At 40.3% G+C, this 25,819-nt stretch overlaps 1 protein-coding gene across 2 annotated transcripts; it reads left to right on the top strand.

The window, feature by feature from the left end:
- The first annotated feature begins 1,503 nt into the window (after window positions 1-1,503).
- Window positions 1,504-25,163, top strand: LOC117325214 (multiple epidermal growth factor-like domains protein 6). 2 transcript variants are annotated; one of them, XM_033881301.1, is made up of 5 exons: window positions 1,504-2,253; window positions 13,265-15,137; window positions 15,975-17,789; window positions 18,161-18,324; window positions 18,839-18,969. In XM_033881301.1, exons 1-5 carry the CDS (start codon window positions 2,163-2,165, stop codon window positions 18,841-18,843), a joined length of 3,948 nt encoding a protein of 1,315 aa, XP_033737192.1. In that variant the 5' UTR covers window positions 1,504-2,162; the 3' UTR covers window positions 18,844-18,969. The 2 variants fall into 2 exon arrangements, with proteins under 2 accessions (XP_033737192.1, XP_033737190.1); XM_033881299.1 differs by lacking the exon at window positions 18,839-18,969 and adding an exon at window positions 18,976-25,163 and having other exon boundaries at window positions 1,505-2,253.
- The last annotated feature ends 656 nt before the right edge of the window (window positions 25,164-25,819 follow it).

Below are 25,819 nucleotides of genomic sequence, written 5' to 3' on the forward strand. Positions count from 1 at the left end.
AACGTCATATTAACACAAATCTCTTCAGTGAATCTCCCAGTTTTAGGGACAGTACCATGTAGCTTGACAGCAAAGAAAATGCCCCGTCAACACCTCAGTATCGAGCAGTTTAATTCATTTGTTTGTTTTGTTTTGTTTAACATCCTATTAACAGCCAGGGTCATTTACGGACGTGCTAGGTATTAGAGGCGGAGGAAAGCCGGAGTATCCGGAACAAAACCACTGGCCCACGGTTGATACCAGGCAATTGCCCCACGTGGGTTTCGAACTCGCAACCCAGAAGTGAAGGGCTAGTTATAAAGAGTCGGGACACCTTAACCGCTCGACCATCGAGGCCCCAAAATCGAGCAGCACAAGTACGTGTAACAAGCTTCGGACTTCATTCAATGTCAAATCATCATTTTATTGCTATATAACTCGAAGTCTTTCTTATTTCATAAATCATATCCGAAATCGTATCAGATTTCTCTTTCCCCTAATGTCACGATAAACAATGTGGATATTACTTTATAGATGAAAAGGGCGCTGGACTTACAAAATGTCATCAGTCACCAAAGTAATCAGGCGGCCATGAAAATGAAATTAACTTTTTTCGATTAAAACTGTGTTCTAAATCAGCTAGGAAACTGCTTAAAACTGCTATATCTTAATGATAGCTTCACTTGCTTCATTTAAATTTCAACACCGCTATGATTTAATTATAAATGAACTTCCTCCTCTGTACATATAAATAATCTGGGCCTTCAAATGGGTTCCATCTCCGCATTTCAAATGGTCGTCCCCTACAACACTGGGACACATTGGATGGCAATATAAAATACTGTACATCTGTTACTTTAACGCATTACTAATGATCACGTATAATACATCCCTGTTGTGATCAATTCCCAGTTGGACGCAAGTCACACCAAGACTAATGTCGTTCTGTACAAAATTCACAAATTAGAAATACACAGTACCTACAGGGTTCCACGCATGGTTCACGAATGATTGGTGTGATCGATTGAAGAGCGTTCCTGATTGATTGATTGATTGATTGATTGATTGTGTCAGGATCCGGAAGTATATGGAGCGTTTTACGTTTTACTGACTTGGAAAAATCACCAAGATGTAAATGTAATATGGCGCCCCTCCCCGACCCTCGCCATCTCCCCTCTGAATTTCGATCCATTGTCCCAACTCTACAGACATTTCTTTATAATTACCGGTACTGAAGGAATCGAATGAGCTGTGTTAAAATAGGTTTGGTAGTGCTGTTGATCTGATCAAGTTAAACGAAGAAAATGACCGTCTTTATCACAATAACTTGAGTGGAGCTAATATTTCATATTTATGATAAAACGAATACAATGATCAGTTGACTCATAAAATCTAAATAGAGCGCGGGATATCGGTAAGTACGCATGGTACGGCTGCTAAGTGACCGCCCAGTAAATCGATGGCCAGGTGAGTTTTGGTTAAGTATGTGTATGTGTACTACATAGCTTTAAACACAGGTTACATTTAAATCGACTCTCCCTGGCTATAAAGATTGTGAATGTGCTTTATTTTTAGATCTTCTAAAGTACAAGAGGAAAACATTGGCCCGAACGTGGGTCAGGTGTGAAAGTAATCATGGTAATTAGCTGTAGTTCCACAGACAGGTACCACGCGTGCTGACAAATGCGGTTCGGGATTTAGTTTCTTTGTGACGTGCCTGAGTCAGGATTAATAGATAACTAGCGGTGTTTGTTCGCCGTCATGGTTGTGATTTTGTTGTAGGTGTCTGTTTACTCGTGTCATCATTCACTGATCAGGTGTCGTACCGGCGTGTTGGTCAGAATCCCTTCAGCTCCACACACGACTCGCATATGTGGGCCAGTACACGTGCTCGGCTGTACTCGCCTGTAGCAGACGAAACACATAAGTGATAGTGCTGTGAGATAGACACCGCCAGGGACGGAACAACATTGCACACTTCGTTTTCCTTGAATCATTGAAATGATAAATTGTGTGTACCCAACACGAATAGGACTAATTCTACAATATATCAGTTGGTCATAAATGGCTAGATCCGAGAAGAGGTTGGACGTGTGTTTGTTATACTCGAACAACGCATCTAGCCAGACATGTTCTGAAGTGCTAGTGTCATTGGTAGGAGAAACACCAGATCCCATTCATTCATGGCCAGGCGGAGTATCGTGTCCTTTGTTGACAGTACGAAATGGATTATACTTTTCTATATGTTAATTTCTCAACAAAGTAATGCCACAGGTATGTATATATATATGATATATATTTACATTAATTTTAATGATGTGTAAAGGTTTTTGTTTTTAAAAGAAAATTTCTGAATACCATTACGAAAATCATTGTTGTTTTGGTAACATACCGCCACATTGTTTCAGTGTTTAATAATTCATACGAGATTTTTGTGTGTTGTTATACATAACGGTCCCATTCGAGAGTTGTCACTGTAATGTACAGATCTTCCTCTAGGCTTTACACCTAAATCAATATTGTACGAACCTGATAACGTAACTAAACCACGAGGGGTTAAAACGTGAACAGAATCACAGCAGTTACAATCATATGTGTTATTCTTCAGTGTTGAATTACAATTTTGTCGAGTGAATTCAGTGTAGAGTTGTACAATTTGACAGGGTGAAATCGGTATAGAATTCTAGATACTCTGACATGGTATTCAGTGTTGAATTCTAGATACTCTGACATGGTATTCAGTGTTGAATTCTAGATACTCTGACATGGTATTCAGTGTAGAATTCTAGATACTCTGACATGGTATTCAGTGTAGAATTCTAGATACTCCGACATGGTATTCAGTGTTGAATTCTAGATACTCTGACATGGTATTCAGTGTAGAATTCTAGATACTCTGACATGGTATTCAGTGTAGAATTCTAGATACTCCGACATGGTATTCAGTGTAGAATTCTAGATACTCCGACATGGTATTCAGTGTAGAATTCTAGATACTCCGACATGGTACTGTTACAATTTGGCAGGGTGAAGTGACTGAACACGCCGTGTAGAATTATAGATACTGACAGCCCTGGTACTTTTGTACAAATCTCACTACTTGACTTGTGACATTTATGTAATTGATGGAGGACAAAATGTTAAAATAATACTTTATTTTATAGATCAGATGGCTCAATATTTGTATACCACATTTGGATATAATCTGAAGGTTTCCGATGTCTTTTTCGACATTAAAAACCACCAGAAACCTTCGGATCACATAGAATATGTTTTTTGATCAAATCACGGACTTGATATAAAAGCTGAGATAAATTAAATGGTCAGTAATGAAGAAATTTAGTTCTGTCTTTCTCGACTCTTTTATGATATTAGAACTCAAAAGTGTGAAATTCACAAGAAATATTAGGAAAATCCAATTGGTCTAGGAAATTGTTATAGAAGGGGAGATGCGTGGGTTATAGGCGATTCGTCGGGGACTGTGATCGCTTCACAATGATTAGTTTCTGGTGTGTTAATTGGTTGGTAATTATGGGACTGGTAACAGATTTATCGCAGTTTAACAAAGCTGACTTTTATAGAATTGTTAGTTAATATTGCCAAATGAACCAGTCTCAAATGTGTTATATACCAAATCTAATTAGTTTCATTGCATGGAAATGAAATCTGGACTGTAATAAATGTCTGTGTTTGATTGGTAGTTAGTGTAAACTCTCTATATACATTTGGACCACGAAGGATGGAACTATAATAATGTGTAAATAATTCAATTATACCATCTATAATTACTCGCCTAATTAAATAACACATATTTGTCAACAAAGAGAATTCTGATACTATAGTAAGCATGTCCAGTTGGACGATAGCACGGTCAGCAGCGGTAGTTATCCAGAACACGAGGTTGTTTGGCAGCTTTAATTGAATCAATATCCATTGACCGGTCCTATCACTGAATTAGACTGGCCTCCCGATCATCATTATTATGGCAGGTTGTCGGCTCGTCGGCCCCTCCAGGTAAACAATGGCCTATCGTACCAAGGCTTTGTTATCAAACAGATCGTCTCATTGAAAGTGACATATCCAGGTTGACACTCTCCTGTGAAATGGCCCGTGTTGATGATATTGACATCGTATTAATTGATAAAGGAAATATAGACATGATTTTAACTAGTCACCAGTTTGATTCGGGTAACTAACTACCGATATGTTTGAATACGAAGGAATCATGTTGACTGGATGAGTTACTAACTCATGGTATAAGAACAATGTACGTTAGATTCATAAGGTCGTGTCTAGATCCGTTAGAAATGTCACAGACTTAGATTAGGTAAATAACCTTGTACACGCAATATACAAGTGAAGTACGGTGTGGTCAGATTTTATCTAATTGGTTTTAAAATATTATTTATGAAGTATGACTGTCAGTTTCGCGCTATCAACACATGACAGGACGTTTTCATAAGGATATTGGACCAACTGAGCTCAGTCGGTTGACAACGATTTTAGACTAAGTCAGTTTTTTAAATAGAAAACTGATCGATGACGAATGCCTGAATTAAGTATATAATTTCCTTCCCAAGAGTGGTATTAATATTAGACTATTTAGTTTCCGGTTCAGCCTTTGATCGTTGTGTTGTATAACAGAATATTGAATTATCGAAGCTATTAAATGTGCTAAAAGGTTGACAGTATTGTTGTCATACAGTGGCGGATGTGTTGATGTGTCATTACATGTGTTTTATATTTAACAGTTACTGTTACACGGTCGACATGTTAAAAGCTACCCCACTATAACAGCGATGTAATCACGGGACAATTTCCTGTATATTATACAGCATTTACTAAGATGATACTAAAGGTTGATGACATGTATATTTAATTAATTACATACAGCAGGGACATACATAGACTCAGATACATCAGGATTTTGATTTAAAGTCTCGCCACGCCACCTCTACATAGGGGATTGGTACAAAGTTCCTACCCACGGTCTGTAAATATTGTATAATACGGTCCTGGGTTGATAATTCCTCGTGTTTGTTGTACTATAGGATGTCATGGATTGTATTACAACACAGAACAAGTAGTTTGTATAATAGCAAGAACATAAAACATTTTTTACTTTATTTCCGGCTTGACTCGGAATGCTTTGTGTAGAATTGTCGCCACTCCCGCGTATAGGAACTTACGTATGTTACAAGTCACAAGTTAAAAGTTTTTTTCCCCTATAGAGTTGATATTTTCTTGTGCTCACATTACTGTTAACACTGACTGTAGTTTGATTATCTGTTTTGAACTAATTCGAGTCAGTAATGTATAACGTCATTCATATATATTTCATTCTATTTAAACATCTGCACTGAATCGTATCTGTGACGACGATCGGTACGATAAACAAAGGAAGATTATATACCACTTGGCTAACTACTATCAGATGTCTGTAAGGTGAATACGGAAACGAAGATTTGTATTAGGTGGATTTATACGTAAGAGGGATAGGCACACTATTAGTGTAGGCGACATAACTTCTTACCTGTGTCAAACACGATTTATTACATACGGAGACTAAAAAAAGTAAACAAGTCGAGCCCAGCAAGGGCGTGAGATACCCGTGTAGTAGATAATATACACCCTCACTTTGGCACACAGCAATGTACGTTATGGAAAGAGTGAATGTAAAGTTTTCTGAATGAAAATGAAGCCCTTGGTGACCTTATAGGCAAATTTTACTCTTATAAACGATGAAAGCGTGTATGTTCACTTGGCATCAATGACCATGTTTAGTATTGAAAACTTACAGAACTGTTTGTGTCAATGTCAGATTATGGTTGAGTTGACGTATTGAACAGATTATGGTTGAGTTGACGTATTGAACAGATTGTAGTTGTGTTGACGTATTGAACAGATTATGGTTGTGTTGACGTATTGAACAGATTGTAGTTGCGTTGACTATTTTATTTCAAATGCCACATGTGTGTTTGAATGTTTTCATGTTGTCGTGATGGAAAAACACATACAATTCGTAAACAGACTGTGTTTTTTTTTTATCGGAGATCAATAATATAGTGCATATATTGTATCAGCTCAAACGTCATTGATGAAAGCTTTGTCAGATTTGTTATAACTTTGTAGTGTTCGAAAGTGTGCAAAGTTAGCACTCCGCATTGTCAACATCCATTATAAATTCCAATAGATTACTCAAAATAGGAATTATGTATTCTATAAGGCTGTGTTAAGCTGGCATATACAAAAAGTTTATTATTTTCTGAATGTATTTTGTGGTGAGGCTAGTGCTCATGTGTGCTGCCTCAGTACGTTTTAATCGGTTTTAGCCTGGTGATATTTGAAATATTGCCCTTTGATTCGTCTGGTGTTAAATGAACCTCAAACTGTTGTCGTAAGCAGGAAACACTTGTCCCTTTTTGTACCCCCAGGGGTGCCGTCCCAGGGATGATAAATGGAGGTCGGCGAGAAGGGGCGGAGCGGAAGGCGTGACCTTCCCATATATCTGGTTACATAATACTGTTACATTGCGGAGGTAGAACAGGTACTCGTTATATAACACGCCCTTCCCTATTTTGACCACAAAGCCGCGCAGTCAAATTATTCTAAATACTGGTTCATACGCAATAAACGATACTTTGCTGTACACGTACTTGTTGTGTTGTAAATTGTAAATCAAAACTGAGTTAAAACGCTGGAAAGTGCTTTGTAAAATACTCATAGTGGCATGTGTTCCATAACGTTTGTTATAAAGAGGTAACATCTTGTGTACATATTTAAGGACAGAACAGTTTCTGTCGAATTACAGGTGCTCTGATATTTACAGGTGCTCTGATAGTTACAGGTGATCTGATAGTTACAGGTGCTTTGGGAGTTACAGGTGATCTGATAGTTACAGGTGCTTTGGGAGTTACAGGTGATCTGATAGTTACAGATGATCTGATAGTTACAGGTGATCTGATAGTTACAGATGATCTGATAGTTACAGGTGATCTGATAGTTACAGATGATCTGATAGTTACAGGTGCTTTGGGAGTTACAGGTGATCTGATAGTTACAGGTGATCTGAAAGTTACAGGTGATCTGATAGTTACAGGTGATCTGATAGTTACAGATGATCTGATAGTTACAGGTGATCTGATAGTTACAGATGACCTGATAGTTACAGATGATCTGATAGTTACAGGTGCTTTGGGAGTTACAGGTGATCTGATAGTTACAGGTGATCTGATAGTTACAGATGATCTGATAGTTACAGGCCTAGTGATCTGATAGTTATATTGTACAGGTGAGTTACAGGTGATCTGATCGTTACATTGTACAGGTGAGTTACAGGTTTACCGGATTATATATAATACATATATTTATTAGACACCAAATCGTCCATGGTATACAGTATGTTAGGCGAGTTTAGTGTTTCGAAGAACTCCGTCAAGCAACAAAAGATACACATTAAACTATCTACATCTTTCTTAATCAATTTTATTTACGTCTCCGGGCGTCCAAAACATGTTACAGGTGACAGGGGTAACAGAACCTGTCTTTAGGATAATCTGGACATTTTATATCTTTCAATAATTATAGTTTTTAAGTATACCCACCCGTATACATGTCTGGGTGTTCGGCGTCGCTCATTGTCTAGCACGCCATTCCACTTGTATAGGTGATATTTTCCTTTGTGTTTTCATATAATGCCAGTGTCCGATATATGTCCAGACCAGTATACACACAGAAGATCACCAAATGTAAGAGGAGTAGCTGTGTAGACACTGAGACAAGCCATTGTCACGGACACTATTGATTCAGGCGTGTAATAAAATGTGGCAAATGTTACTCCCCTGACTGGTTCTGTGCTCTGTGACATTTGTCAGATGTTGCTCTTGTACAGTTTCTATATCCCATGGCCTTGTCACATGTCGGCTTTTCTTCCCGAAGTTCATCTCCTATTTCGCCTTTATCACACGTTGATATTTCTCCAAGAAGTAAGTTTTGAGCTCTATATGACACCGTGGAGAAGGTTAACGGACTTGTGTCCCCTTGTATTAGGTGGCGCGGCGACACACTCGGAGGGAGCGCGAAGCATGAATATGGCGATATATACAAGTATGAACGTGTATGACCTCTGACCTATATGACGTTTATCATATATGACCTCAGTCATACCTCGAATGCTATTCCAGGATAATTGCTATGATGCCTATTGAACGTCGAATATTACTCACCGATATTGTTTGAAATCCCAGATCAATGTCGTTGTCACATGACCTTTGTTGTATGTCGGATGTTCTTGGTCAATGTCGTTTTCAAACGACCTTGGTTGTACGTCGGATGTCGTTCTGAGTCAATGTCGTTGTCACAGGAATTTGGTTGAATGTCAGATGTTGTTCTGGGTCAATTTCGTTGTCACACGACCTTGGCTGTATGTCAGATGTTGTTTTGGGTTAATGTCGTTGTCACAAGACCTTGGCTGTATGTCAGATGTTGTTTTGGGTTAATGTAGTTGCCACACGACCTTGGTTGTAGGTCAGATGTTGTTTTTGGTTAAAGTCGTTGTCACACGACCTTGGTTGTATGTCAGATGATGTTTTTGGTTAATGTCGTTGTCACACGACCTTGGTTTCATGTAAGATGTTCTAACCCAACAATTTTGTGTCTTATGATGTTGAAAATGTATTAGCGCGGTTTGTGAACGACTTTGTAAGCATATTTGATCGGAGTTGAGTATATAATATGTCACGGTAGTATGAAATGGACACCCGATATATGGCTTTTTGTACAGTTTATGGAGTACATGTACTATGTGGCGGGGCGCTAAGTTAATACAGGCTTTTATTGGAGGAATATTATCGTTACATTACACCTATAGTTCCCGATAAAAAACATGTTCTGGATAACTTTATCCAACCGAGTAGGCTGTTCTGAAATCGAATAACTAGTATACGAATTGGCCATAAACCATTGTATTGTATCTGTACTGAAATACTATTCCAACGAACTGTGTGTGGCCATTATGCGTCTCAAATTTTTGGCAGTGTGTCACTTTTTGAGAAATGAAAAGGCTATTTATATTAAATAATTACAGTGCTACTGTATGACAGTGGCGTATAAGTGTTGGAGACGAAGATGATGGAGACAAACGATAGGGATCACTACTCGCATTGGTTATGAACAAAGGACACCCGGAGGTCGGTACAGAGGCGGTTAGTACCTAGGTTTACAGGTGGTTAGTCAGGGACAAACACAGATGTCGTCAAACCGTCGAGCCGTAAGGATGCCTCAATATGCTAATAAGCCATGTAATAGCTGGGAGCATCTCGTAAGATTTCAGGTTAACATTGATAGGGGTTAAACGAGTACACGTCGCGGACTTACGCTCCCAAGGAATGTTGATGAAACTTTGACATGATGAGACATATTAAGTTATGAGGGGTATATGATATTGATAAGGGAGGCAGGAGTGGATGTTCTGGGGTTTATTTGTTTAGCCTCCATGTCTGCTGTAACAGTGACGAGAGTTATAGCAGTCTTCTTCATGTTAGCTGTATACAAGCTGTGGTGGTGGCGGTTATATATATCTATTCCAATCACATCGATCCAGTTATATTTGGTATACACGAAACGAAGAGCGACGCAGACATATACAGGACACAATTCATACACCCAGGTAGCTGGGAAGTCGGAATCGAAGGACAGACTTTTTGTCATTTTCACTGTAACAGCTACCACGACGCCAAAATATCCCAAAGTACGGTATAAGTAAATGAAAGTAGCGATAGAGATATTGGAATGAGGTTGCTACTGTATGTATGGGTGTGGATGCTGCCTCAGGCGTTAGTGTGGCGGGGGATACCATGGTACGGCGTGTTCATCGCTGTACTGGTGTTTTGTAGGAAATAGAAAGATATTGATTCGATTACGTAACAACTCGTCTTGTTTTGTGATAATTTGTCCAAACCCAAATGTGAACGTCGGGGGAGGGGATGCAGCGGAAGACTGTTGGACGAGGTCTGTAACACACGTACATTGTATGCCAGTGGTGCCAATATATACAATATTTTTAGTATTGCTTAACGTACTATCGACGGCTAGGGTCATTTAAGGACGGCTACAGTATTGTCATATCTGCCCCCGGATAAGTAAATCACGTGTATGCACACACGCACACACGCACACACGCACACACACAGGTCTTGTTTATTATATATAACTATCATGTTTACAAAAAGAAATCAGCATTTGTATTGGGAACGATGGTTTTCAAAACTTGTTTTGTCTGTGATTTTCCAGAGGTTCCACACACACACACACACAAATACGCTTTCATAAAACATTACATGTTAGAAGTACGTTAAACTCTGAACATAACACACCTATAGTGTTATACACCGGACAACACTCGCATTCATTCGGCGTCCTGGCTTCAATCTTCAGGATTTGAAGACGGAGGGACAATGATAAAAGTTACGTTGTAACGAAAACTGGAATGGCATAGCGACAATCCAGATTTGTCCGGACCGGCATGTATATTCGATTGATTTATTCATGATTGGAAACAGTATCTTGTAAATCGAGATGTTCTGTTTTTTGAGTTTTTCCTCTCATTATGTCCATTTATGCTAATGTTTGCCAGTTAAACGATGTAGCTTAAAACTTACAGTCACACACCGCGAGTATACTCCAGTATCTGTACCTATAGTCACACACCGCGACACGAGTGTACTCCAGTATCTGTACCTACAGTCACACACCGCGACAAGAGTGTACTCCAGTATCTGTACCTACAGTCACACACCGCGACACGAGTGTACTCCAGTATCGGTACCTACAGCCACACACCGCGACACGAGTGTACTCCAGTATCTGTACCTACAGTCACACACCGCGACACGAGTGTACTCCAGTATCTGTACCTACAGTCGCACACCGCGACAAGAGTGTACTCCAGTATCTGTACCTACAGTCACACACCGCGACACGAGTGTACTCCAGTATCTGTATCTACAGTCACACACCGCGACACGAGTATACTCCAGTATCTGTACCTAGTCACACACCGCGAGTATACTCCAGTATCTGTACCTACAGTCACACACCGCAACACGAGTGTACTCCAGTATCTGTACCTACAGTCACACACCGCGACAAGAGTGTACTCCAGTATCTGTACCTAGTCACACACCGCGACACAAGTGTACTCCAGTATCTGTATCTACAGTCACACACCGCGACAAGAGTGTACTCCAGTATCTGTACCTACAGTCACACACCGCGACAAGAGTGTACTCCAGTATCTGTACCTACAGTCACACACCGCGACACGAGTGTACTCCAGTATCTGTACCTATAGTCACACACCGCGACACGAGTGTACTCCAGTATCTGTACCTACAGTCACACACCGCGACGCGAGTGTACTCCAGTATCTGTACCTACAGTCACACACCGCGACGCGAGTGTACTCCAGTATCTGTACCTACAGTCACACACCGCGACACGAGTGTACTCCAGTATCTGTACCTACAGTCACACACCGCGACAAGAGTGTACTCCAGTATCTGTACCTACAGTCACACACCGCGACAAGAGTTTACTCCAGTATCTGTATCTACAGTCACACACCGCGACAAGAGTGTACTCTAGTATCTGTACCTACAGTCACACACCGCGACACGAGTGTACTCCAGTATCTGTACCTACAGTCACACACCGCGACAAGAGTGTACTCCAGTATCTGTACCTTCAGTCACACACCACGACACGAGTGTACTCCAGTATCTGTACCTAGTCACACACCGTGACACGAGTGTACTCCAGTATCTGTACCTACAGTTACACACCGCGACACGAGTGTACTCCAGTATCTGTACCTATAGTCACACACCACGACACGAGTGTACTCCAGTATCTGTACCTACAGTCACACACCGCGACACGAGTGTACTCCAGTATCTGTACCTACAGTCACACACCGTGACACGAGTGTACTCCAGTATCGGTACCTACAGCCACACACCGCGACACGAGTGTACTCCAGTATCTGTACCTACAGTCACACACCGCGACAAGAGTGTACTCCAGTATCTGTACCTACAGTCACACACCGCGACACGACTATACTCCAGTATCTGTACCTACAGCCACACACCGTGACACGAGTGTACTCCAGTATCTGTACCTACAGTCACACACCGCGACACGAGTTTACTCCAGTATCTGTATCTACAGTCACACACCGCGACACGACTATACTCCAGTATCTGTACCTACAGCCACACACCGTGACACGAGTGTACTCCAGTATCTGTACCTACAGTCACACACCGCGACACGAGTTTACTCCAGTATCTGTATCTACAGTCACACACCGCGACACGAGTGTACTCCAGTATCTGTACCTACAGTCACACACCACGACACGAGTGTACTCCAGTATCTGTACCTACAGTCACACACCGCGACAAGAGTGTACTCCAGTATCTGTACCTACAGTCACACACCGCGACACGAGTGTACTCCAGTATCTGTACCTACAGTCACACACCACGACACGAGTGTACTCCAGTATCTGTACCTAGTCACACACCGTGACACGAGTGTACTCCAGTATCTGTACCTACAGTTACACACCGCGACAAGAGTGTACTCCAGTATCTGTACCTACAGCCACACACAGCGACACGAGTGTACTCCAGTATCTGTACCTACAGTTACACACCGCGACAAGAGTGTACTCCAGTATCGGTACCTACAGTCACACACCGCGACAAGAGTGTACTCCAGTATCTGTACCTACAGTCACACACCGCGATACGAGTATACTCCAGTACCTGTGCATGTACACCAACAACTTCACAATATGAATCAAATTTGTTCAGAATGTTCAGTACATGTTCAAGGTCTCTGTGTCAGAGGCTAGGTTCACATTTCTTATGTTTCCACTGATTAACATATTGAGATGATGGATCAAAGCTGGTTGGAATATAAAGAGAGAGTCTTGCCAATGGTCAAGGTCTTTTTCCATTAATGAACATTTTTTGAAGCTAAGTTGGTCGGATTTAAACAAGGAATCAACAGTCCATAGGTAAAGATAATTCAATGGTGGGCGCCTAGATCCCTCTTCGATCTCTTGTTTTACATATACGTTGTATTGATGTCGCTATACTAGTGCTCACTATTTTTATATTCAGATCTTTCATTTAATAGCAGCAAACGATTATTGATCTCGCACACAAAGATAATAACTTCACTATGTCCCTAAAGACATTTACTGTGTATTTTTCAGCTTGCCGTGGCCATTGTTCCGACCTGGGCTGTGATTCAGACGAAAGGTGTTATGCATGTAAACACCAGTGGTATGGCGAAAACTGTAACCAGCGGTGTTCAGACTCTTGTTCTTTTACGCACATCGAAACTAACACCGAAAGCAGCTACCTCAGAATCTGTGACAGACTAACCGGCACATGCAAGGAACCGTGTAGTTCTGGAAGCAAAGGTCCAACATGTGATGACGATTGCAACTTCGGCTGTGCGTTGGGCGCAGATGGGGACAACTATGGAAATAGCTGTGACCGGTACACAGGCGTATGTCGGTTTGGATGTAAAAGGCAATACCACAGTCCCAAATGCGACAAGAGGTGTAGCGTGGGGTGTAAATCGCGGTATGTAGGGGAACACATACAGAACTGCAGCTCCATAACGGGGGAATGTGATGCCGGATGTATGCCAGGGTGGTGTGGGGGACCATGCACCAACCAGTGTAGCGAACATTGTGTCGGTGTACTGAACACATATTACGGCAAAAATATTCGCGAATGTGAATGCAATGGTGAAGTTGCTGGAAAATGTAAAAATGGATGTGAGGACGGCTGGTACGGAAGTAACTGCGAGTGCACTGAAGAAATAGTTGGATGTGACGAAAGAGGATGTAACAAAACAACTCATGACTGCATCGGTTGCCTTCCAGGTCTATTTGGAACTAATTGTGAGGAGTCATGTTCTACAGGGTGTGTCGGATGCCACAGGGACACGGGGGAATGCCAGCAATGTAAGCCTGGATGGTATGGTACCAAGTGTACTGAGAAATGTAGCTTAGACTGCTTCAACAACACATGTGAACAGGATACTGGGAAATGCCTTCCCTGTCCAGTAGGATATTTTGGTCGTTCATGTGACTTAGCATGTCCCCAGGACTGTGACTCCCAGGGCTGTCAGCGGGATAATGGCACCTGTGTCCAATGTCCGGAAGGGCGATACGGTTTGAAATGTCAACATGTCTGCTCGGAGACCTGCCAGGAATCTGGATGCGAGAGATTTGAAGGCGCGTGTTTTTCCTGCCAGACAGGATACACCGGTGTTACATGTGCGTGTAGAGGTAACTGTAAAAATGACGATTGCCCCGATTCCAAGTGTGTTTCGTGTGAGACTGGATTTTATGGAGAAGGATGCGATATAAGGTGTTCGGCGCACTGTGTCGACCAAGCGTGTGACCGGACTAGAGGAGCATGTCTCGGGGAATGTGAAAATGGCTGGTACGGTGATAAATGTGACTGCGTTGGCCTCTGTGACACAAGTGGATGTGATGCGATGACAAAGTTCTGCGAGGGATGTCAATCTGGATGGCATGGAGTTTATTGCAATTCATCCTGTCCACTCAACTGTGGTGAAAATGGATGCAATATGTTAACCGGACGATGCCATCGCTGCAGAGAGGGCTATTACGGACATACATGTTCGTGTACGGGGGAATGCGCACAATCTGGCTGTTCACCCGATGGAACTTGTTACGAATGTGCGTCAAGATTTTACGGGCAAAAATGTAGACAGGAATGTCCGGTAAACTGTCATGGGGCGTCTTGTAATCGCGATGACGGGATATGTAGCGGATGTCAAGCAAGCTATTTTGGTGACAAATGTGATTCGTCCTGTCCTCAAAATTGCAAGAATCATTCTTGTATTCAGGCCTCCGGTGAATGTGAAAGCTGTTCTCTAGGTTTCCATGGTGTCACATGTGAGAAGACCTGCCCTTTGCACTGTCTTGATGACGAATGTGATCAAGTGACTGGGAGATGCAGTAGGGGTTGCAAGCCAGGCTGGTTTGGGGACCAGTGTCAGTGTACGGGGCACTGCGGAAACACGGGATGTGACTTAAACGGAACGTAAGTTATATTAGGAGTTTGGGTTATCTCCTCGTCGGGTAGAGATAAGCTTGTACGTAGTCTTATGACATCCTTTAATCTACCGCTTTTATTAGTGATCTTGTCATGAAGCTTAAGACACTTAAAACCATCATCTTTTGTAGGAGTTCGTGTAAATCACATATGGTCAGATATGGGGTCACTCTTACTATAACTTCGATTTTCGATGCCCTTATTTTACCGAATTCGTTAATGATCCAGTTGTCCTGAACACCATACACTTAATCACAACAATCGTCTCTATATACGAGGTGGTGTTTCGATCACCGGGGGTCATAGTCCTTGACTCACAATTATCATCTTTTGGTCAAAGTAATTATATATGGTTTGAGATTTCCTGGAGTCCACAGGTCAGTGATAGCTGATAGTCTGCTACTATAAACATATGTTCGACGTCCTCACTCTACCAACTAAATGAATTATAACTTCATACACTTACTCAAAACTACGATATCTGTGAATGAACTCACGGGGTCTAAATTGAGGGCACTCTTATAACTATAAATAGGTTTTTTTTATCACCCCCTCTGTAACCTCTTCTTTGGTTATCAGATACGTATAACTAATATTATATTTTTTGTTATGATATTTAGTTTTATTTTCCTGAGCTATGTTGTTATAGGACATGACATAGCGAATTTTGATGTAATGGCAAAATGAATTCGTACATGAGGTTAATTTATAAAAAAAATAACATGAAGAAGCCTTTTGATATCTTACTTTAAAAAAAATGTTAAAATGTTCATTGCTTGTCTTTTAATTTCATTGCAAATTAATAAGCCATTTTCATTAATGCAGGTGTAAAGAATGTGCCGTTGGTTGGTTTGGGAGTGATTGTTCCGTCGCCTGTTCAAAGAATTGTGTTGAAACGTGCGGTCGAATGACTGGGACGTGTGATGCTTGTCCTGAGGGGTTTTTCATGGCTGACTGCTCTTTAAGATGTTCTGAAAACTGCGATGGTCCATGTGACCAGTTTAATGGAACCTGTGCATCGTGCAAACCAGGAAAGTCCGGCGCGAAGTGCGACTGTTCTGGCTACTGTGATAATTACGGATGTAACGATAGCGGCCGTTGCTTGATGTGCCGGGATCGTTACTTTGGACGCGGATGTTTGCAACTTTGTCCTCAACATTGTCTGCGCCCGAAGTGTTCCCGCGATTCCGGAAACTGTCGAAATTGTACAATGGGCTGGTATGGGAAAAAATGTGATTGCACAGGACATTGTGAAAACGGCAAATGCTCACCAGAGGGTCGCTGTTTTAAATGTGCCAAAGGTTGGTACGGCACGAACTGTACGGACAAATGTCCTCGGAACTGTGCGGACGATGTGTGCGATCAACAAAGCGGCGAATGTACTTCGTGTAAAACGGGATGGTATGGTTCTAGATGCGATTGTACCGGAAAATGCGACGAAACGGGGTGTGACTCGGAAGGAGTATGTCGTACATGTGAGGCAGGGTATCACGGCGAACAATGTTTGGATATATGTCCGTCGGTTTGCGGTGACAGAGGATGCAACCGTCTCCATCCACAGCAATGTGACTGTGCCGATGGCTGGTTTGGACAGACATGTGACTGTTCAGGCCACTGTAGTGAGGATAGATGTAACTCTACCGGTGAGTGTTATACGTGTGAAAACGGATGGCGAGGGTCGCTTTGTACAAAACGTTGTCCGAAGCACTGTAACAAAAACATCTGCAAACGGAATGGACGATGCCATACATGTGAAAAGGGGTGGTACGGCCCTCGATGCAAATGTCGTGGTCACTGCTCTGTTAAGGACGAATGTAACAAAACAACAGGTATATGTAACGAATGTGCACCCGGATGGTTCGGTGAATTTTGTGACCAATCATGTCCACGAAGCTGCAATGGGTCAGGTTGTCATAGACACAATGGACAATGTTATGGCTGTCTGAATCATTGGTACGGTGAAACATGTGAATGTACCGGCAACTGTGACAAAAGTGGATGTGACAAAGTCACTGGACGATGTTATGCATGTGAAAGGGGCTTCCATGACAAATTTTGTCTTTCTGAATGTCCTGTAAACTGCGATGCTTCCATATGTAACAGGACATCGGGTGATTGCTTAGCTTGTCCTGCAGATTGGACTGGATTAAAGTGCGAATGTCGAGGTCCCTGTGACTCCGGCGGATGTAACACCACTTCCGCCCGTTGCTACAATTGTGCTTCGGGGTACTATGGAGAACATTGTGACGTGCCTTGTGGCGATAACTGTACACTGTGTGATCGACAGTGGGGTATTTGTCGTACTTGTACGGAAGGAATGTTCGGACGTAACTGCTCGCAGTTCTGTCCACAGGAGTGCGTCGGCGCATGTACTTTCACAAATGGCGAATGTGTGCGATGCGAGAAAGGTAAAATGGGTAAATATTGTACTCAAAATTGCAGCAGTAACTGTTATGATAATTTGTGTTCAATTAATGGTACCTGCCGTTATGGCTGCATCAGTGGTTGGGAAGGATACAACTGCGGGTTGCAGAAAGATGAGCAGACAGTTACCTTTGGAATGTTCTGGGTGGTAGTGGTGGGAGTTGCTTCCTTTATTGGATTGGTACTACTGATCGTTCTTCTCTCCTGCATTCTAAAGTAAGTACACTACAGAACCTTTTAAAGATTACATCACTGATTTTAGGTCATCTGACCCGAAAGTACTCTATTTTATCAAGTGTTTCACAAAGCAGAAGTAAGTTCCCATGACAAGATTAGATTGTAGTCCGGTAAAGAGTCATTCTCTTTCTAATGAATATTCAGTAGTTTGATATTGGATCACACGAGAGATGCACAGCATATTAGCAACTTTTAATAAACAGTGAAGTTAAACTGCATCATAGAGCTGTTTCGACATGTCGGCTAGGGGTCATAACGTGCAAAAGTGTTAATATGATGCAATGTCCAACGCTTTCAGTGAATTCCATAAAGAAAGATACATTTAATGTTTAATTTCTTTTCATCTTTAGGAAGAAGCGGACGTCGGACGGAAGTGGAGAATACACCAACAACACATCTAAACCCACAAAGCGGAAACAGCGAAACTGGGGAACGATAGTACGACGAACAGACACACCGAGACCCGGACTTCGCCCAATGACTGTCCACGTAGCTAATGTCGGCAATCCTGCAGGTTATTATTTTTATTGACTACCGACATTTCGGGAGTATGACAATATCGAGACGTTAAGTATTTGACACATTGAGAAATATGACGAAATCAGAGCATTTGTTAATACGTCATTCATTGACGTGTTTTAGACCACGAATAATTTGACACTTGAGACTTTATTTTTGAAATATTTGTCAATATAGAAGAATTACGCAAAAAAGTTCTACTCCTTTGCCATTACGGGGAATTGGCTTTTTATTATTATTTCTGAAAGATACATGACAAGACGGTTCTATTTATTGATAGTTATCTTTAATGAGTTCTTTTAACTGACGTCATAATAGGTTACTTCACCAATGCCGTTTAAAATAATATTTTTTAAGGATTCACCGAAGTGTGAAAATGTAATCATTCTTGTTTAAAGTTTTCCTAAATTTAAAATATTGAACAGATTTAAATTGATATAGACTTAATATACATGAATTATAACATTTTTGCATGGACCTCTTTTGTTTCATCCCGATGTTTTTGTAAGTATGACCATTTGTTTTGTAAATTGCATTGGTCATTGCATCCTAGTTTTGCATGCTTGGTTTGCTTGACGTGGCTATTTACCTTGGTCGTAGATGTAGTGAACCTTTATATTTGGTTTTTGATTTGTTTCCGTTTCAGCCGTTTCAGAACGTTATGTTATGGAGTAGAACAGATTGCCGTGCGGTTGATGCTGCTGTCCACGACCAGTCGATACAATCTTTCAATGTGAGTGTGGAAGTGCAAAAATGCATGGGTGGTTCTGAGAGATATGAATAGTGATAGAAAATTGGGGTGAAAGGCCGAATGCGCGAGAGAAAGAGAGATGAACAGCGTGTGAGAAAGAAAACAAGACAAATTGTCATGTTACAGGTATTAGCTCGTGAATACCACCATACCTCGATTTAGGCTAAAGCCAGTCCATAAATGTTCTTGATTCTTCATTATCCATCTACGGGAAGAAATAAATATCGATGCCATGTGATATAACTTCTCGAAGCAGGCGAGGTCCTGTTTGAGACAGGTAGATACCTACCTCTGATTACTCCAGTCATCAACTCTGACCAATACGTGCAATATCCATTATGAACGTACATATGCCGGAACCATTCACGCCAGTTCATTATATACGACCATAGTTGTATACTTATTCCGTCTACGTTTTGAATGCTGTCACCTTTGTGATGCTATATATGTAGTTGTAAAAGTTTTGTAACGTTTCTTATTTTTAGTCTTCCTCTTAAGTTTCTAATTTTATATTACAAACACCTATATGTGTATTCGTCAATTTTACAAAAAGTGTTCCTTGTAACATTTCTTTCGTAGTTCAGACTTTGTGTTCGCTTTTGGACGTTCAGCATTGATATTTTCACATGCTTTGTAATTATTTTTGGATGATACGAATCTACCTACGGCTTGCTCATTTAAGTGTACCCTGAATCATTTTTGATATTTGAAACGTGAAAATTTTCGCTTAACAATATATTGTGTTATCGAGAACTGCTTTGTAAACCGTTTACTCTTTTCCAATATATAAGCCATCAAAACCGACTGTGTTTACCTGTCATAACCAATCGGCATCGATACTGCTTGTAGCAAAATTAGATTCCTAGATGTGACGTCACACATTAGTTGGTTTCTTTTAAGAATGCCTAATCAAACGTTTAAAATAAGATGGCAATAAGGTGGCCATTTTGAATTTTTACAGTTGAAGTTTGTTGTCCTTGTTTATCAGATCATCATTGATTTTTCTTAAAGTTAGATTGTTCTTTACCCCTAGTTGTGAATGTTCCTTTTTGAGACTAATTGGGAATTAGATGGCGAACAGGTGGTCATTTTTAATTTTGTTAAAGTTAAAGTTAAAGTTTTTCCTCAGAAAGTTCTTCATGGATATTTCTTGATTATTTTGACCCCTCTCGATGTTTGTTAACTATTTCTAAAGTGTTCTTGACGGACCTTTATGAGATTGAATATGCAGATTCCTTCTTCACTTCTCCTACACAAAACAACATGTATAAATATTTCCTGGTCGGTTATTGTGGTTATAATGCCAAGAAAAGAATAGTTGACGTATAATTCGAAGGGAGCTCGGACACCCACTGTTTAGGACGCGTCATTGCATTTATTTATACATCATATCTGGTACATAATGTACGCATTCCGCATTATACGTCTCTGGTACACATAGGAAGTTCAATTTCTAATTCAGATTACATGTTCTACTTTTAAAAACTGAAAATAGAAATACAATAATCGAAATATGCTAATCTTTATAGAATGATGTTTTATTTTGACTGTTATCTGCCGTCTGCGCTGATTTCAATTACCGTGAATAGTTGGAAAGTTTTTGTCGGAGGTAGAAAAGTGTCAGTAGTTCCCATTACTAACATGAGCGAAGGAATCGGTCGGTTTGTGGAATGAGGATAGAAAAAGAAAAGCGTGTTTAAGCAGTATTCCTGTTCGAGAATTTTTCAGGTTAGCAATAGATTGGCTTCCCTATCGAAATAACATTCTGACAAGGGAACTGTATGACTGAATCTTGACGAATTTAGCTTTTAGTTTTTATCCCACTTCATGATATGGTAGCTATTCCAATTTCTCGTATTTTGTAGTTAGCATATATCTTGTAGCTTATTAGTCCCAGACTCTTATCCATGATAAAGGTAATGTGGTGCTGGGAGCCCTGCATACAGTACGAGTGTTACTAATATCAGTCTGAATGGTTAGGTCATGATGCTGTATAGAATGTTGCTTTTTTACTAAAGATAAGTTGTCGGTGTATTTACGTTAAGATATAGACCATTCTCGTTCATTTTCCGTAAGCTCACGGTCATCTCTGTGATCGGCCAGACATTCAAATTATTTCTTTTTAGCTCACCTGGCCTGAAGGGGCGATGAGCTTATGCCATGGCGCGGCATCCGTCGTCCGTCAACATTTACTTTAAATCCCTGCTTGTCATAAAGTGTTAATTGATTTGGCGAATTTGGTAAGAAACCTCCTTAGGGAAAGGAGTACAGATTTAGCATCAATGGTGACTCTGAACCCCCCCCCCCCAATCCCCAGGGACTTAGTTTCTTGGTTATATTTTTTGAAATCGTTGAGATCACCATCCCTTAACCACATATAGCATTGCTGGACATCAAGGGATATACGTAATACTGATGAAAAACAGGTACAAGGGTCTTTCCCTACCCCGAGGGACTTTGTTTCTTTTAACACAATCATGTTGTTAAAACAATCCTTGGGGTCTTTTCACACCCCTAGGAAACCTGGACATCGTTTCTGGATTATTTCTATAAAGCATTTGAGATCCCCACGCCATAAGTATATAGTGACATCAACAAATAGAGCTATTAACAAATTGAACATGAACATTCCAACCAGGTGAGCGCTACAGGTCCTTTAGGTCTCATGTTTGTTTTTGTTTGGATGATTACAGTTGTCAGTTTTCTGCGTTGGGCGGGGCCCGGTGGGGGGCTTATTGTAAAATACATAAATATACGACCATTGTTATTCCCATTTAAGGTGATTATTGTTAATTGTTTATTGCTACGTTGTTAATAATCATCATGTGTAAATGACCATATCTACAAACTAAGGTGATTGCAATGGTAACATGTTCATTCCTTTGGTGTTAATATAACGTAATACATATGTACATTGAATGTCATTTGTCTCAGAAAAAAACTGGGAAGCATTGTTTCTCAAATGTGGATCTACCTTTCTAAATTCAGATGTCATAAAACGTTGGTGCTACAACATCCCATGTGTTTAGTGACATAAATCACATTTATCTTTTAGTATGGTCCAGTGTCAGCTACTTGTACTAGTTTATACTTCTCCATCCATCACTGGTTTATTGACACTTAAATTGAATAAATCGTTTTATTGCCGTTTGCGTGTAACAGGGATAGACTTAAACAGTCTGCACGCAAACATCCTGTTAAACAATAAGGTGGAGACATGGCAATCGAGACATAGCGACTTTCGAGTAATTATGATGATGGTGATAGCATTTCCGTAATATAATGTATTATATAACGACCTGTTGCAGCAGCATTCCACATTAGAGATATATGTGTGGTATAATTAATGTCAGTAATGTGTGTCGGTGATGGCGTTGTTTTCCCCTACTTCAACTTTAATTTAACTTAGTAGTATTTCGTTCCGAATCTTTTTTATACTTACATTCCAAATATATAAATACAACATGACTGAGTGTCCGCGGTATTGACCTGGTCGTCGCCACCAGGACACATGACTTTCTCCTACAAAGTCCCCGTATTTCTACTAGTTTGACCATCGATGATATTTCATATGTATTACTATATATAGGAGACCTGCCATAGTCACAACTACCAAAGTAATGGGTGTCGTATTTTATAAAGCAGCTGTTTGTTAAGTAGACGAAGTACAGTTTGTAATACAGATATATCGTGGTGTTTTGTGAAAGCTTTCCGCACTGCCAGTGATGTAGGTCGTGGTAAAGGAAGGACTAGATGTTGGTGTTAATTTCCTTAATTAGAGATGCGGGATAAAAACGATAGATATTGTACTCGTAAAATCCATATTTATCTCCTGAAATGCATATAACGTTGATCACTTGATGATGAATATATTTTTTCATTTTTTTTTCATTTCACGTTTTTGTCGATACTTGTAATCGTTGCCATTGTAAATTTTGTGATTATTATGGTATGGTGTACCTAACATAGAACGTCCCGGCCAATTTTGTCATTACATGTACCGCGGTCCTAGTCTTCCTAAACCACCTAAACGTAGTTCCGTTACATAAGGAAATCAATTTTGGAGCCTTTCTAGTGTTTGATGTAAGGATGTTTATATGCAAAACTAGACATTCATGTTTTCCATATAAATTTGTCCAGTATATAATGCAATGTATCTTGCTGATGATCAGATAAACATAAAATGTGTTGGTTTTCAATGTCTGAATCCTAATTCTCTACTTGATTAAGGTACAAATGTTTGTCGGTGTAGCGAATTATATATCATCCATATTAGCGAATTATGATTTATCACGCTACTTAATTTGTTTAGTATCTGTATCATACGCCGGTATCGTATATATAATACTCTGTTTAGATAGGTATCCTGGAGATACCACACAGATCTGATATACTCCTTACAATGAATCAGTACACTTGCCACTGTGGCCGTGGTGAATTTGTAACAAGTAGCCTAACAACATAATACGATTTCAGAAGAATAACAAGCGTAAATCACTTTTATATTTCCCCCGAAAGTCCGACATGTTCTGTACTGTCACCAGAAATGGTGTTAACGTTCATGGATAACATAATTTAAGAACAACTTTCGATCTGATGTGTTTGTGAATGTTGATGTTCTTCCACCATTAAATGACTCAAGTTTTATTCGACAAGGGTTGATTTTAAAGCGATTGAACACGTCATGAAATTAAAACCGTCTGTGGTATGTAACAAACTGGTATAGGCATAATTTGTTATGTTGATCTTTTGTCGACGTTAGTTCTCTGGCGGCTGCGATTAATTTAGGATAATTACTGATTTAAACGCCCCATACACGATTTTATCAAGATATGTTTTCCTGTGATCAAATTCACAATGTCCAGGAGGTGTACTGGTGAGAAGCAGCATTACTATATGGTTTATATTTTATAAACTTTGATGTAAGTCATTGTTTACCATCTTGTACTTATTGTCCTCACAGTGTATAAGTGGGTGAGTGGGAATAAAAAGTCTGAAATAGTCAGGGTTTCGTAGACAAGCTTAACCAAACTTTGTATGCCCTCTAGTCATAAGCTAGCGCCAGGTACGTAAAGAAGTCCCAATTCTTACGTTAATATCCAACTGAGAATATATATATATATATATATATTCAGCAATACAGCATGGATTCTGTGAGTCAGTAATATAGGCGGGGATTCAGTAATACAGCTGGGGATTCAGTAATACCGTCATGGATTCTGTGAGTCAGTAATATAGGCGGAGATTCAGTAAAACAGCTAGGGATTCAGTGATTCAGTAATACAGCCATGGATTCAGTGAGTCAGTAATATAGGCGGGGATTCAGTAATACAGCTGGGGATTCAGTGATTCAGTAATACAGCTAGGGATTCAGTAATACAGCTGGGGATGCAGTAATACAGCTGGGGATTCAGTAATACCGCTGGGGATTCAGTAATACAGCTGGGGATTCAGTAATACAGCTGGGGATTCAGTAATACAGCTGGGGATTCAGTAATACAGCTGGGGATTCAGTGATTCAGTAATATAGGCGGGGAGTCAGTGATTCAGAAATATAGACGGAGATTCAGTAATATAGGCGGGGATTCAGTAATACAGCCATGGATTCAGTGATTCAGGGATACAGGCGGGGATTCAGTAATACAGCTAGGGATTCAGTGAGTCAGTAATATAGGCGGGGATTCAGTAATACAACTAGGGATTCAGTGAGTCAGTAATATAGGCGGGGATTCAGTAATACAGCCAGTGAGTCAGTGATATAGACGGGGGTCAGTAATATAGCCTGGGATTCAGTCGATCTGATCAAATTGCGTTATGAGACGCAGATTATGTGGACATTGTAGACAATACTAAGCGCCAAACCTGTTAAGCGGAGTATGCTGTTTGTTGGTACGTAATTAGTGCTTTTAATGTATTATGTTGAGTAACGTTATTATTAAGTTGTGCCAAACTATGTAACCTTTATTTAATATAGATCTCAGCTGAGTTCGTCGGCAAATACTGACCTTAAAATAAAACATAGTTTTGTTTTATTGTTCAATCTTGATATTTATATTGAAATAAAACATCATTTTTTCTTTTCAGATTTTGTGTTAGTTCTTTATCTACTTATCTAGTTCAGTTATAGGGGATAATTAACGACTAACTTGACTATATTGTAATGTTAGGGGCCGTAACAAACACACGGAAACAATCATGGATCCATAACATACAGTATATTCAGGTGAATCCTTATGATCTGATGTACACAATCCCTGTGAATATATTTAATTATTAGCTCACCTAGTCCGAAGGACCATGATGATCTTAAACCATACCGCTGCGTCTGTCTTCTGTCGTCCGTACATCAATAATTTCTTCAAACGACTTCTTCTCATTAACCACTGATCTGAATTTAACCTAATTTTAAGAAGCATGTCTAGCTGGTGGGGATTCCAAATTGTACAGATGGGCGGGGCCAAAAGTGGGCAGTTGGGCTATATTGCTAACAGCACCTTCCTCTCTAGAGCTATGCGCTGAATATCATTCATATTTGACTGGAAGCACACCTAGATGGTGGGGATTCCTAATTGTACGAATGGTGGGATTGACCCTCAAGGGAACTGAGGGACGGGAACTAAAGGAGGAAATTCGGCTACATTGCTATAAACGACTTTAAAATTGTGCGCTGGATATTATTGCTATTTAACTGGAAGCATCCTCAGGCGGTGGTGATTCACAATTGTACAAGTGGTTAGTT

The sequence above is a fragment of the Pecten maximus genome, chromosome 4 (assembly GCF_902652985.1).
Source record: "Pecten maximus chromosome 4, xPecMax1.1, whole genome shotgun sequence".
NCBI lineage: Eukaryota > Metazoa > Mollusca > Bivalvia > Pectinida > Pectinidae > Pecten > Pecten maximus.